This window comes from Crocodylus siamensis, chromosome 2, assembly GCF_052110815.1.
Source record: "Crocodylus siamensis isolate JL-2025a chromosome 2, ASM5211081v1, whole genome shotgun sequence".
Lineage (NCBI taxonomy): Eukaryota > Metazoa > Chordata > Crocodylia > Crocodylidae > Crocodylus > Crocodylus siamensis.
In genome coordinates, this window is record NC_143396.1 from 248,135,743 (window position 1) to 248,150,856 (window position 15,114).

The following is a 15,114-nucleotide window of genomic DNA, read 5'->3' on the forward strand; positions in this document are numbered from 1 at the left end:
GCGGGGTCACTGGCGTCACAGGGGCCTCCCCGCAAACCTTTCACTTGGCCCCAGACCAGAGGTGGTCACCCAGGGTGCTTGGAGGGGAGACCTTCTGGGCCCCGCGCCAGGCCGGGTTGGCAGCAGGACTCACAGGACACACCACACTTACCCGGCAGGGGAAATACCGCATATCTGGGTCCATGAAGGCAGTATGCTCCTCCCTAGCTTGCCCCTGCGGCCATATGACTGAAGACGGATGAAACTCGGGGGCACCCAGACCCCGAGCCTCCAGGCTTGGGCCTGCATGCAGGATGCCCGCCAAAAGACTCTGGAAATATCTGAAGCCCCTGGTGGGGGTGGAGGATGTTTGCCAGTTGTAGGGCCACTTATGGTTCTGGACTGACTCATAGATTTCTAGGGTCAGAAGGGACCTTGTAGATGCAGAACCCGCTGCTCTAGGCAGGAAAGAGCGCTGGGGTGAAATAACCCCAGCCAGGTGCCTATCTAATCTCTTCTTGAACACCTCCAAGGTAAGGGAATGTACCACCTCCCTTGGAAGCCATTCCATATTTTGGCAACCCTCACTCATGGATATGGACTTGATTTGGCTGGGAACATGAAAAATGTCTTTAAAAACAAAAATTAACATAGTAACCCATGGCATTCAAAGCCTTCTGGCCTGTGTCAGGTGTTTGCAACAGAAGACTTGTTCTAGCATTTTCCTGTAGTCAACAAACAAATGAAAACTAAGGTGGCAATTTCCATGAAGTGCCTCGAGCCTGAAAAGGTTGAGAACCATTGCCCTAAAGTATCCCTAAGCATCAGTAAATTCTGTCCATGCCAACTAGGGGGTTCCCCCGTAAATACTGGGCTGGTTCTCACAGATACAATATACAATACCTTGCCAGTTTCTAAGTGGAACCCTTGCATCTATACCATAAAGGTGTACAAGTTGTGGCAATATAAAAATTGGCCCCCACCTTCCACATGGGTCCCTAAACATTGGAACAGGTCTCATAGGCAACACTTCCTCATCTGAGCAAAACCCAGCAATCTCACTCCTTTCACGAAGCATGGTTGCAGTTGGGGACTGGATGAAGGGAGCCAGCTGAAGCTGAATGCAAACAAGACAGAAGTGATGGTATTGGGCAGACCATGTGATTTTGGGGGGATTGGGACATTTATCATTGATGGGATATAGTTTCCTGCTGTCACTCATGTTTGTAGCCCTAGTGCTCTGGGTCCTCTCCTGCATTTGGAACTTCAGGTGACAGTGGTGCCTAGAAGCACCTTTTACCAGCTCCATCTGGTGAGAAAGCAGTGGCCCTTTCTTTCAGATTCAGATCTGGCTACCATCACCTATGCCTTTGTAACCTTGAGGTTAGACTACTGCAACACACTCTACATAGGACTACCCTTTCAGACTGTCTGGAAGTTGCAGTTTGTGCAGAGTGTGATGGCCCACCTGACAGGGATAGGCTTCCATGAGCATGTAACTCCAGTGATCCAGTCTGCACTGGCTCCCAATAGATTTCCAGGTATAATTCACCGTGCTGGTTTTGCCCTGCAAGGCCCTAAACGTATCGAGGGGACTGCCCATGTACCCAATTGCAATCTCCAAGGTCAGCCAAGAGCAAACTCCTACAGGTACCATCAATGCACCAAGTCTGCTTGGCAAAAGCATTTTTGGCATGTCATTCTCAGTAGGTGCGCCTCAGTTCTGTAACTTCCTCATCTTTTGGTATGCCAGAGCCTGAGCCTGAACATCTTTCAGAAGGTGCTGTAAGACCTTTCTATTTGGGCCGGTGTTTAACAGACAGAGGTAGGCTAGGATATTGGTTAGAGCAGTTCTGATTTATCTTAATGGTCCAGTTTGTCTTTTAAGTTATGTTGTTCTCTTGCTCATTCTCCTGCTTTATAATCAATTTTGTCCTCTTATTGTAAACTGGTTGAGTCTTTGTTGGGAAGGGTGGCATATAAATCAAATAATAAATGAACCAGGTAAATGACTGTGAGAATATATTGGGCAACACAAGGCCTGATATGTAAGCACTCTGGAAAGCGCCAGTGGCCTAGAGAACATACCATCACAAAACCATATGCTGTTCATACGATTACTCGTCAGGTTTGCAACAAGGAAGCCAAAATAACCTGCAACATCTGTGTATAGTTCTGGTACAGCTCCTAGTTAAAATACAATTAAAAACCACAAAAGTAAGCGAACTATCCAACAGAAGCTAATTCAGTGCACAATAATCAACACTATTGCCAAATAATACTCCCTTCTGCTACAGCTACAAATGATTTTTCTCATGTATGTAGCATAGCATATATAAGACAGTGTTTCCCAATCAGTCAGTCAACCCAAAGGGACTGGAAAAGGTTATCAGGAAAGGAATACGCCAAAGTAAATCCTGCTCCACTACACATCAATTCTGGCTTCTTATTCTCCTTGATGCACAATTTTTCTGTCATGGTAAATATAAAAATTTGTCAAAAAAATTTACTTTATGTAGTCATCTTTCTAAAGAGGTTGAGAAATACTCAGCTACCCAGAAATAGGAAAGGTGCTCTTAGCCAATCAAAAGCAAGAGTTTAGCTATTCAGCGGATCTAGAAATTAAACATTAACTTGACAATATTTCTGCATTTTGCTTGAACAAGTCCAAACTAAAACAGAAGAAAAGCTATGTATTGTTTCCATACAGAAACTGTCAGTCTACTAAGCGAAGTTAAAAAGCAAACAGGCTATTTCTGTGGCCTGTTTGAATTGATTATGCAAAATTTTTCCTAAAATGTGTCCAGTGACTATAAGCAAAAAAGTAACACAAAAATATCACACTTCCTCACCTCCAATCCATGATTCAAGCTACTTAACTAAGATTTAATATATTTGTTTACAAGAGATGCAGGGAACAAGCCAAAAAGAATGTAACATGTAAGTAAAAAATGTCCATATTTAGATATTTTAATAGCATCTGGATATTGCTACATCTACAAAATTCTCTCCTCTAATACCCACCTTCAATAAAACCAAATCAACTGGCCAATAAAACCAAATCAACTGGCCAACTTAGCGAGTCCACCAACCAATCTAGTTCATCAGCACTCCAAAAATCATACTATGTAGGTAAAGAATTTATATAGTATTTAGTTTAAGAAACAATTCTAACATACATCAAGATATTTCCTAGTAAGTACACAAGTAATGGTTCTAATACACAACAAATACTGCACACTGCATACACAAATTTAAATTTTTTGTTCTCATTACATGAAGGTCTGATAGAATACCATTCTCAAATGCAACAATTTACTGTTTCCCTTGCATAAATTTTTAAAGAGATGCCAGAAAGATAACAGAAAAATGCGAGTTTAAAAATGTTTAAGTGATATGAAGGGACATTTAAAAATATATACAATCAATATTTTTGAGGCGTCTCAGTCTTGATCTTGAAGTACTGAAGTTCTTTTTACATGTTAACAGTGGCTGGCTAGAATATTGAAGAAGTGAAAAACTTCATCTTTATCCATGACAGCCACTTCAGTTGAACATTCATTACATCTGACTGGATGATATATTTCCTCCTTTTCCTCATCTCCTTGGACACTGGTGGTCTCATTGCTTTGTTTCATTTTCTTATTTCTTCTTTTTATTCTCCTGTTCGCTGGGGCTTTATATTTCAGAATCTCCTCTTTGCTAACAGAGCAGTTCATCACAAACATTGCTCTATACTGTGTTTTGTACGATTCATGTCTGCAAAGAAGGGGAAAATGCAACAGTCATTTCCTATACATAGAACATTCTTCAGGCACAAAACTAGTCACTATTGCTGAAAATGGGACTGAAGACAGAAAATACCAAACTAAAGAACTAGGAGCCAGTCACAAAGTATTAAAACCAGAAAATGAACTCTTTGGTTTTTAAATTAAGCTATTTTGAGATTGGTAGATGGATTATTTTGATAAAATATCCCTGAAATATAGAGCCATCTTGCTATGAAGTAACAAAAGACAAATTTACAACTAAAGATGGGAGAAAGATTAGATGGAAGAATTTGAACCATCTTTTGCCCATCATCCCACCCAACCTGTCTGTCCCCAACTCCTGCTAAATTGGTTACTAAACTCTGAAATTGTGGTTCAGCCCTGAAACGGGCCAAAATATGCCTATTGTAAAACTCAGTTGTGCCTACCAAACTGTTTCTCAGTATGTCAAAGACTCCCTACATTTCACCAAAATAGTCTGCTCAAAGCCTGAAGTTGGCAAATAGACATAAAGAAACAAAGGCCTGGAAAAGAATTCAAGTCAGTCAAGTCCAGTTCCACACAATCCTTGGTAAGCATATAACGAAAATTTGCCCAAAATGGTCCACAAGAACATTCATTCTGTCCCCTCCCACACATCACAACCATAACATACCCCTGTAACAAGTGTAGGGGAGGAGAGGTGGAACTAAAAATCCTACCAAGTGCCACAGGAAGGCAACAAGAGAGACAAGGGCAGGGCTCATGTCCTGGGCCCCTGTAACAACAGGGAAATGCTTTAAGATAAACAGAAGTTGGAAAAATCTGAACAGTTCTTAGGATTGGACCCTTTTAAATATCTTTATATAATCCCTACAGTCTAATCCCTACAGGTTGCTCCAGGTGAGTGTGGGACCTTTTTATACAGCACAGAGCCTCAACTCTAGAGAAGTAGTAAGCATAGTTCAAGGGAATTATGGAAAAAGAGAGGCTGATTTCTCTTTCTAAGCAGACAGGTTTATGTGAAAAAACTGATGCACCCAAGTAAATCAGTACCTAATGAGAAAACTAGTTTTGTGGTTTATTCATTGGGCAGTGTGCCCAACCCACTAATAAACAGCTTGAAAATACTGGTTGCAAAGAAACCTTGATAAGAACAGGTTGTGTACAGCATTAGATATTGTCCAAAGTACGCATCATAAATACTCAGCTAATTCAGAAATTGCTCTTCTACAGAGTATTTATTTGTTTGCTGATCCTTCCTTAATCCCTCCCTAACAAAATCTGAGATTTGTTGTTGTTTGAACCTAGGTGCTGTTCAACACTTTGCTGGTGAACCTAGGTGAAATATAATTTAATATACGTGAGCTAGATCCACACATTTGCTTCAACCAGGCTACTACAGAACTAGCACATGAAAATTACATATTGCATTGTGCCTGAAATTAAGACAACCTAAAAAGATTATGTCATTTTTAGTACCTCTGACAATCTAGACACAATGTTATCAAGCAAGCAGGACAGTTCAAAACAGCATCACTGTTTGGAATGGCTTGCGATTTAAGCTGCTGCTCCAGACCTCTTCTTTGATTGTGATACCTACCAACAGAAAATCCAATGGGTAAAAATATTCACATTTATAAATAAGAAATCTAAAAATTGAACCTCAAAAACCATATTAACATCCAATCACATCCACGCGTCTATAGATGCCCTTCCCCCACCCTCCACCCCCTCAATTCAAAGATCCTGGCTGGAAAAGCCATCACCATTTTTTTGGTATTTGTTTGGCATGAGGGGTTTTCCCTTGGCTGGATTTATGTACATAGCTTTTACCTCAGGTAAATAAAAGGGTGAATTTTTTTCTGTGGGCAACACATGAGTGGCATAAGAACTGCTGAAGCCAAAGATACAAAAGTTGGCTTGTCTTGCATAAGCAAGACTAACCACTTTTTTTTTTCCAAGTTTACTGCAGGAAAAAAATCTCACCCAAAAAGCATCTCTGGGCTTTCCCTTTTATCCAAATACAGTATAACCCCACAAATGCAGCATGCTCAGGACTGGGCACCTGCCAGAAATTTGAAAATTCTGAACTTTTAAAACCAGAGCAGCAGCTGGTCACAGAGCAGGGGAGAGGGGTTAGCAGCACCCAGTCCTGGAGCAGTGGTGGCACAGGGTGGTGGATGGTAGCAACAACCACCATGTGCAAGCTTCCTCCTCCGCTGCTCCAAGACCAGCTGCCACTACTCCCCAATTTAGTGTTTTGGGTTTTTTTTGTTTTTTTGGTTTGGTTTTTTGTTTTTGTTTTTGTTTTTGTTTTTGTTTTTTTTTTTTTTTTTTTTAGAAGTGTTGGATTTTCAAGCATTCCAGACTTTTGATATCCAGCTTTATGAGGTTATACTGTAGTTCTGCCTCATTAAATTCCAAGACTGGCATAAAAAAACAGCATTCACATTGGTTTTAATTAAACACTAACCAATTCAGTGATCAAAATATAATAGTATATTAAAAGGAACAATTCACCAATCCTGTAAGCTCTCTATTTATCTGGAGCATCTGCTGAGATCTCTATTGTAGAACTGGCTTAAGCATTTGGACCATTTTTGTAAATAAATAAATAAATTAAAAACTGTCATAAGAGAAAAAACACTTACATCAATTACTTCCTTTCCCAAGGTCAAATCCTGCCATCAGCGGGGAGTTGGTAAAAAATAGGTTTTAGCCCTGAGTACATACTTACTGATTCACATAACTGGTAAACACTACATTAAAACAGGCTTTTACATTTCACATTCTTTAAATTAAACCCTGAATAAAACAACTTTTAGAAAAAGTTGACATTATAGCTAGCACTTTCAACAGTATTTTAAAATTTGAGTTGGAATATTTACAGCCTCTTACCCTCTTCTCTGCGAATCTACCCATTCCTGGTCTCGATTGTCTTCCTCTGGATCATACAGTAGCTCATCATTAGTAGGAATCCGGCGTTGTTGATGTCTCCTTTTCTTCCTGGCAACCTCTGTAACTAAGATTTGTGTAAATGAACTTTTATGCCACCTCCCAAACAACTTGATTTATTACACAAAGCACAGTTATCTATTTCACTAATAAAAAACCTAAACAGCTGCTTCATGTTTTATTGTCTATACTCACAAAATCCAAACCAGACATAAAGGCTAAGGTTGTTCTAGAAGGATTAATGCAGCACCAAACTATAAGAATTATCAGCTACTTTGCAGCACCGTAGTATTGGCAAGATAACACTGGTCTCCCAAACCTCCCTTCCTGCCGTCAAAACTCCCAGCAACATATCCTGACTCAAAGAGGACTCAGTAGGGTCTAGAGCAGAAAGACACTGCTGTAAAGCTGCCAACTCCTTTCTCAGTCGTTTACCTACTTTATCTTCATCCTCTGAATCAGAGTCAAAATAAATATCATCGTAGTACTTGGAAGTGGTAGCTGTTCCAGCTGATCCAGTACTTGTGGGAGTACCTATTTAAGAAATTAGAAACAAATGGTCAAAATCAACAATATTGAATCCCACTACCCTGTATCTCTGAGTTAAAGGAACATCACTGGCACATTTCCCCTGGGGCCTATTCTAGGAACTTCACTGCACTTCAGGCTGGTGAGTTTCTGTTATAAACAAGTTCCTAATTGGTGTGCCCTAATCCAGTTCTTTAAATGTTATGTAAACCCTATTAAACTGACTAAACTATACTCCATTCATTGACTACAGTGGGACTACTCACATACTTAACTTTATACATTGAAAATCCTGGCAAGACTGGAGCCTAATTAATGTACTAATGATCTGTGACAGCACCCCTAGGCATAGATATACCAACTGCAAACAATTAATGGATGCAAGGTCAACTCAAATGGATAACCAGAACACAGTTCAGAGCCAGCTTTCATTTGCAAGTTAACAGAACACCACCTGAAGAAGTGTCATGTTATCTCTTTTTAACAAACTGGAAACGACACCAGATCATGTTTGCTTATTCAACTTGAAAAATACAATTAACCTTGTTGACCCCATTTTAAAATGAACCTTCCAATTGGTAATTTGGGATTCTAATAAGACTGCCTCAATATTCATTTTGTAGCAGGAAAAATAGTTTAAAATTTCTTCTGTGCTCAGTTATTGTGTCACTCTGGATCAAAATAACTGACCTATGTCTAAAAGAAGCCCTCTCAGTAAGATACACAATGCATTCAGAGGGAGGGCTCTGACCACTAGCAGGTGTTCTTCAGCCCTGCTGTAAATGGGATAATTTTATTGTCAGTTTAGTTTAGTAATCGATTTTTTCTAAGTCAAAAAGTTACTATTTAAAAATTCCTGTTTTTTTCCTTCCGGATTTTGATTTTAACTAATATAAAACCGATGTTGTTGGAAATGCTGTCCCTGAGAAACATTTCTGGATTCAATATACACCTCCTACTAGTAGCAATTTCACCTGTAAAAACACAAACAGCATGCATCCAGACAAGCGCACACATACAGTCAGCAGGACTGTACATGCCACACAAGCAGACATTTCCCATGCTGCTAATTTGCAACACAGTTGGAAAAAGTGAGGTGGTGCATGTGGCGGGAGCATGCACTGCCCAAACCCAGAGCCTGGTCAGCCAGAACCCCACTCCAGCTGCCGGATTGCCACTGGTAGAGCCCCAGCAACCCCCAGGACTCCAGGTAAGGCTGCTGGGGCCTGCCCAGTTGCTGGCCCCAGCCTCCCCTACCCCACTTGGGATAATATACCACACACCAGAGCACACATGAACAGGCATTCCTTGGGGACAAGTAGCAACAGCACATATTGTACCGCTGCCATCTGTCCCAGGGAAAAAAGTGTGTTCCTGCAAGTCTGGATCCGGCCACAGTGGCAACAACCTTCACTTACTGTGACAAGTTATCAAACACTTTAAAACGTGACTAATTCAGGAGTTGATGCTTGCAGCATCCACCATGGAAGAAACTAGTGTAGGTGCTGCTGGAGCTTCAATAGGCAGTTACATTTTTACGTAAAAAATCTTCTAACCAATGAAATGCTCAGAAATAACTTAAAACTTGGCAGATTCCAAAAGCAGCTACGTGGATGTACCTGACATCTTTACATTTAGACCAGCACCAAAGGCTGAAAAGTGACAGTGGCATCAAAAAGCTGCAGGTTTATTATTATGCAGAGAATGTGAACTACAAACACTAATGTGGCATACCTGACATTAATAACCATATTACTCAGCTGACTTAACTGACAATCAATTAACTCAAAAGAACAACCTCAAAATCTAGTCTAGACCAGGGGTTGTCAATTAGAGGTGTGTGTACTCCTGGGAGTACTTGAGAATGCCCAAGGGGGTCTGCGCAGGCAGGCAAGGATGGAACTCCACCACGCACTCCCCTGCGCCACCGCGCAGGCGCCACCCACTCGACCGAATGTGGGGAGTAGGGGAAGCTTGCGTGCGGCGGCTGCTGCTACTCCATGTTCAGCCACGTGCCCCCCTGTCCCCAGCTCTGTGTCCAGCTGCTGGGGGTACATCGTTCCACAACTGGCCACTGGGGTTACACTGATCCAAAAAGGTTGAAAACCCCTGGTCTAGACAAACCCTTAGCACAGTCCTATTCTCCAAATACATTTCTGATTCAGGAGGCTCCTAGTACAAGTAAAAAAAAATACTTTTCACTTTGGGGAAAAAATGCTATTTATATTTTTCTCCTATTTCCTGTAGGTGAGCATATCTTCTAGTGCCCTATGTCCACGGTGCCAGATACTAACCACAGGAATGATAGCTGACAGATTCAACTACAATCTGCAGTGGATGAAAGAAACCTGATGTTATTCAAATCCTGGCAATGTCTGGAAGGGGTTTAAAGGAGGGGAAGCACAAGATGCTGCAGTGACAGCAAAAGCCCCCCTTAAATGTATGGAGGGAAAGGCTGAAAACAGGAATGGAGACCCTTAAATAAGACTAGTCCAAGAAAGGCAAGTCATCAGCAAAGGAATATAATCTAGGAAAAACCAGGAAAAGAAGAAAGTCCCTAGAAGTCTGAATAACCCTATTCAACTAAATGAGTTTTTCAGAACATTACAGTAATCATTTAAGTGGCTAAGAAAAGTATTTCACTGCTGACCACTTTACCAAGAAGCAACCATCCATTCTTCAATGATCAGTGGATTGTCAACAGAACTCTTCTTTTCCATACCCCAGGGGCAGAATAATGCATAACGTAACTCCTTAGTGAGCCCACACTTCACTTACAACTTGACAGAAAAGCAAGTGTTAAAATACATGTACCTGCTTCTAATGCCTTCCACTTCCCCTCCATGGTTTTCATAGTGCAGTCAAGTTCAGCCTCCATCTCCTTCTGGAATTCATCTTCACTAGAAGACTCACTCTCCCCAGTGAGGCACGCCCGGATCAGTTTGCGCTTCTGATCAGGGGTGCCATGCAGGAGCACGTCCACTTCATCTTCTGAGCTATGAGAGATTTAACCATTCACATTGGTTATTAACAGTCCAAAAGTTCCATGCTGCCAAGACCCCTCCTCCCCCACTTCAAATGGTTTGAAGGCCTTGAGAAACACGTTACCGACTTATGAGAAGCTTTTGTGGATCCCACTCTATCCTACATGCTAAAGCCCCAAGCCCACAGGTGACACCCCGTGACCCAGCACTGTCCCTGCAGGACCCAGGTTGTGTGCTGTCAGCAGGGCTCCATGCCAAGGCAGCAGCTTGTGAGACAGCACTGGGATTTCTCACTATTTCCATTTAAACCAAACCCCACCTCCCCAGACTCTACTTGTAAACAAGCTTCAGCAAAGACCTTGGAAAGCAGGAGGGGTTTTCAAAGACGATGATGAGGCTGGAGTGCGGGGGCTGTGCAAACTGCCACCTCACTGCACATGTGTATCTAGTCCCACCCCACTTGATGCACTGCGGGGCCGGGGCAAGTGATGGGTGACAGGTAGGGGCAGGAGTCTACTCCCACTGCCATCCCACTCCCACACCCATCACTGCCCACAACTCCCTGGATGCTGCTTCAACCAGTGCTGCCAGGTCTTAAATATGAAATTACTATATGGGAAGCTCAAAATTATCGTATTTGCTGAAAAACTACTGTACACTGAAAAATATGCAAATAAGTATGCATATATGTCTTCAGCTTACTTTGTATTACTCACTATAACTCGCCAATGAGTGAGTGAGAACTGGGTCAATTGAAACATTTCTTTTAGGGTATGCTAATAGAAATATTTTTGGCCTGATGGCCAATTAATGAACCATATTGGCCAATACCATATGGACCAATGTATTGGTGCACTTCTAATTTCTTTATTTGGAGACAAACAGCCCTAACAAAGTGCTGACAGCAAGCTCAAAAGCCAGCTAAGACTCCTTGATAATGACCTGGGTTTTGCACCTGCTGGGTCAATTTGCTGCCTCAAATATTATTGTACATTTGGCAGGGGTGCAGGTTGTGGCTGTGTTGGTCTAAGGACATAGGCAGACACAGTTCTTTGGGTGAATCTGTACAGGTACTTAGCAAGAAACATTTTCCTATCTATTTAAGTTGGTCTAATAAAAGATATCAGATTCACCCAAAGAACCTCGTCTGCTCCCATACATTTTGAGCACTTTTACTATTGATCGTACATGTACGAGGACTTAAGTTATCGTGCAGATACGACACCGGCTTCGCTCAGGCGGCCCAAGCGGGGCAAGGCCTAGCACCCCAGCAACAGCCAGGCTCCGGGAGGGGGGCAGCTCGGTACCTGCTCTGCCCCGGCTCCTCGTCGCTGGGCTCCTCAATTATGTAGGGGTCGTCGTCCTCCTGCAAGCGGCTCATGACAGCGGCCACGCTCCGCGCACCCCCAGGTACAGCTGCGTACTCAACCACCCACCGCTCCCGAGCCACCCGGAAGCGCTCCCGGCGCACTTCCGCTTCCGGCAGGCGCCTGCTGTACTCTCGGCGCGCGGTGCCTGGCGGGAGGAAGTCAGCGCTGCGGTAGCGGGGTCGGGTCCGCCCCCGCAGAGGCAGCAGGCAGCCTTGGTGACAGCGCAGCTGCGGCGTGCGGCTCGTCCGCCTTCCCGCCGGAGGCGCCGACCCGTGACGTCAGCGATCACCGTCACCGCCACCGGTGCAGCAGCAAGTTATAGAGCTGCCGTTTCCCTCCCCCTTTGCCCACATGCGAGGTCAGTGACGTTTAAACGTAGTTCCCGAGAGCGGCCCTCAGGTTCAGAAGAGAGGAAGCTCCCCTGAGCCGGCTGGCCTCCTTCCTGGCTCCCGGCCGGCTCCGCAGGGGAGGCAGTCAGTGGTCCGCATAGCAACACGGCAGCCCTGGCCAGGGTGATTCATGGAGCAGACAAAGTGGAGTACACAGCAGAAAAATGCAGGGCAAAAAAAGACTTAAGAGTTCAAATGAGACGCACAAAACAGCTCATCAACAAAAGGATGCACAGGCTACACGGTCTTAACTCTAAATTGTTATTTACAAATCTGGGGCAGAGAAATGGGACTCTTCCTTGTCACCGTCTCACTGGATTTTTTAGGACAGGGTGGGAAGGCAGAGCATCTTGCCTGTGACCAAGAGGAGATGCCTTATTTTTACCACTTTTCTTCTCCTTGCCCACCAGAATCTGGAATTAAACATTACTTTCTTGTAGAAAGACAACCACGTGCAAAATAGTATTTGAATGCAAGCACTTTTAACAAAAAGGCAAAAAACCAAGACATGTCAAAATCTGGGTGAGAAATGGCACGGTATGAATCCAGGGAGAAGTATGATCAGCCCAGTCCACTACCCTTGTTCATTTAGAGAATAAGTAGCAAAAGTGTTGATCAAAATAACCAGACTTATTAGGAATACTATTAAAACTATTACAGATGATACAATCTCTGCATAATTTTAGAAAAATCATGGATTTCACAGTTTATTTTACAATAATTGGGATTAGTCTACAAGTTAAGGCAAACATACTAATGCATTTGCTTTTCTTTTTAGATCATAGTTATAAAGATTACATAAAGTTTCCTCCAAAATCTCTAGGAAATGGTTAATTGAAAAAAAAAAATCAAGTTGTAAGAGACTTGATAATATCAGTACATGGAAAAACTAAGACAATGTATACAATGTTTTATAGTAAGAATATTCAAACATCTAATGGCAATATTTAATCCATCTGAGCAGTGTAATTCAAATGGACAACTTTAGAAGTTACTTACAATGGTAAATAAGATTGGCAGCCATACCATAATACTATTCATAACATGAACATAATTATATTGGCTACTTTCACAAAAAACAGAACATTTGGTTTTTGAACAATGAAAGCATACAATGATTAAATAAACGTATGTGCGAATATGCGCGTATAATAAGTATGCTGTTGCTTCATATAGTCTGGAACTGCTTTCAGGTGGCTTCAGTTGTTTTGTTTTACTTGGTTTTTGTTTGTTTGTTTGTTTTTAAAGAAGAGGAGCTTGTTTATGTGCACTTGGTCAACTGATTTCTCCAGTGAGCTGTAAATAGCTATCTGAAATCATGAAAACAAAATCCAAGAGGGCAGCCCTTGTTAGAGGAGGGATGGATAATTATTTATGTATCTCCATTTAACACTGCCAAGCAGCTCTGCAACAGCTGTAAGTTGCCCTGTAGAAATAAAGAAAACTGTGACAATTTCTAAGTTTTACTCTGGTAAAAAAAAGTGTTTAAATACAGTTGCAATTTGTCACTCATGAGCAGGGATCCTGGTTTTCTCTGAATAAAGATTGAAATCTGTGATAAAAATTAAAGGCCTCCTCCCCCACAAGCCCCACCCCCCCAGCGCTGCTGGTGCCGCCCCACACTCCCCCCAGTCTCAACAGCCCCCGTGATGTCCCTCACAACAGCCCCCCACACATGCAGACACTGACACCCACCCCAGCAGGTAGGTGTGGGGTGGGGGGGGGGGGGAAGTGTCAGGGGGGGAAAAGAGAAGGTGCTGGGGGGGGTAGATCAACAAGCGGGGAGTGTGCCCCTGTGCCCACTCCTAGGAGCAGGGCCCAGGGGTGAGGGCAGGGGTGCCACTCTATGGGCCACACACATGCCAGCGAGCTTGACAGGAGGTTCACACACAGAAGCCACCACTGCAAATCTGCCACCGCACCCTGCGATACCATCCCACGGCCACCTGCATGGTTGTGGGCACGGGGCGCAGCAGTGGCAGCACAGTGGCAACCACTGCGTGTGGGCCACGTATGTGCCGCCCAGCGGGGGGGGGGGGGGGGGGGGGGGGGGGGGGTGAAACGGGGCTTGCATGCAACAGCATGCCCCGCAACCGGCTGCACAGCTCTGCGGTGGTGCAGGGTGGTAGCAGCTGCATGGGGGGGGCTATGCAGGCAAGCACTGCCACTGCAGAGCCATGCCCTACGCCCCTGGATCCTAGAGATAAGTGGGGCTTGGGGGCTGTGGGGTAGGACTGGGGAAGATAGTTGGGGGCTGAGGGAGTGGGGGGGTGCTACCAGCCCCAGGCGGCACACCACAGCTGGGAGCAGAGCCAGGGGTGAGGGCAGAGAAGCTTTGCAGGCAAGCGATGCAGGGTGCAGCGTGGTGGTGCCCACCATGTGCAGGCCGCACACATACCACCTGCCCAGGGGAGGGGGAGGGGGACGCTGGCATGCAGCCAGAGCACAGCTCCATGGCCGGCTCTGCAGCCACAGTGACAGATGGGGCTGCAGGCCTGGGCTTGTACGCGGCGCTGCTGCTTACCTGGAGGCCTGTGATGGCAGTGACGGTTGCTGCCTAGAAAGCCTCCCACTGCCGCCACAGAGCCATGCCCAGAGCTGTGTGGCTGGCCGCTTGGCGGCAGCAGCAGTGTGGTGGTGGCCAGGCAGCAGGCAGCCATCCCCACCACCATCCCGCACTGTGCTGCTGTCACCAGCCGCACAGCTCCTAGCACAGCTCCATGGCTGCAGCGGGAGGTTTTGTACACAGCATCCATCACCTCTGTCCCTCTGTCTATGTTTATCTCTGGCCATCCATCTATCTATCTCTGTCTTCATCTGTCCATCTGTCTGTCTCTCCATCTACCTCTCTATCCCTCTCTCTCTTCCCTGGTATTTCTTTTCGTCTCTCCATGTATCATTTATTTATATGCATCTGTCCCTCTCTATCCATCTCTTTGTCTCTATTGTCCTCTCTCTCTCTCTCTATTCTAGATATCCATCTCTCTCTATGTCTCTGTGTACCTATATCCCTCTTTCTCTATTCATCTATCTCCCTAGATATCTCTATCCATACATCTATCATCTACCTATCTGTCCATCTCCATCCATCCATCCCTCAAACCAGTCCATCCATCCAATGAGCTAGACCATCCATCTATCTGTCTGTCTATCCATC

General features: G+C 44.1%; 2 protein-coding genes across 5 annotated transcripts in view; both read right to left on the reverse strand.

Annotated features, from left to right (window-relative positions):
• Positions 1 to 2,839: 2,839 nt before the first annotated feature.
• Positions 2,840 to 11,709, reverse strand: EAPP (E2F associated phosphoprotein). 2 transcript variants are annotated; one of them, XM_090033593.1, is made up of 6 exons: positions 11,506 to 11,709; positions 10,029 to 10,210; positions 7,122 to 7,220; positions 6,630 to 6,747; positions 5,211 to 5,327; positions 2,840 to 3,738 (listed from the first exon to the last, which is right to left on the reverse strand). In XM_090033593.1, exons 1-6 carry the CDS (start codon positions 11,577 to 11,579, stop codon positions 3,462 to 3,464), a joined length of 867 nt encoding a protein of 288 aa, XP_089889719.1. In that variant the 5' UTR covers positions 11,580 to 11,709; the 3' UTR covers positions 2,840 to 3,461. The 2 variants fall into 2 exon arrangements, with proteins under 2 accessions (XP_089889719.1, XP_089889718.1); XM_090033592.1 differs by having other exon boundaries at positions 6,630 to 6,753.
• Positions 11,710 to 12,637: 928 nt separating this feature from the next.
• Positions 12,638 to 15,114, reverse strand: part of SNX6 (sorting nexin 6) — a 48,163-nt gene continuing 45,686 nt past the window's right edge. For all 3 annotated transcript variants that reach the window (XM_090033589.1, XM_090033590.1, XM_090033591.1), the window contains one exon: positions 12,638 to 13,383. In XM_090033589.1, coding sequence (XP_089889715.1) covers positions 13,330 to 13,383 — 54 coding nt within the window. In that variant the 3' untranslated portion in view covers positions 12,638 to 13,329. The remainder of the gene's footprint in view (positions 13,384 to 15,114) is intronic.

What these genes read in the sequence shown, in the direction of transcription:
- EAPP (XM_090033592.1), bottom strand. Translation starts at nt 11,579, where the DNA reads ATGAGCCGCTTGCAGGAGGACGACGACCCCTACATAATTGAGGAGCCC. An exon ending in GTAGATTCGCAGAGAAGAGG is followed by an intron (nt 5,328 to 6,629) that starts GTAAGAGGCTGT and finishes TTCTGTTGGTAG; the next exon opens with GTATCACAATCAAAGAAGAG. An exon ending in TTGTGTCTAGATTGTCAGAG is followed by an intron (nt 3,739 to 5,210) that starts GTACTAAAAATG and finishes CCTTCTTTGCAG; the next exon opens with ACATGAATCGTACAAAACAC.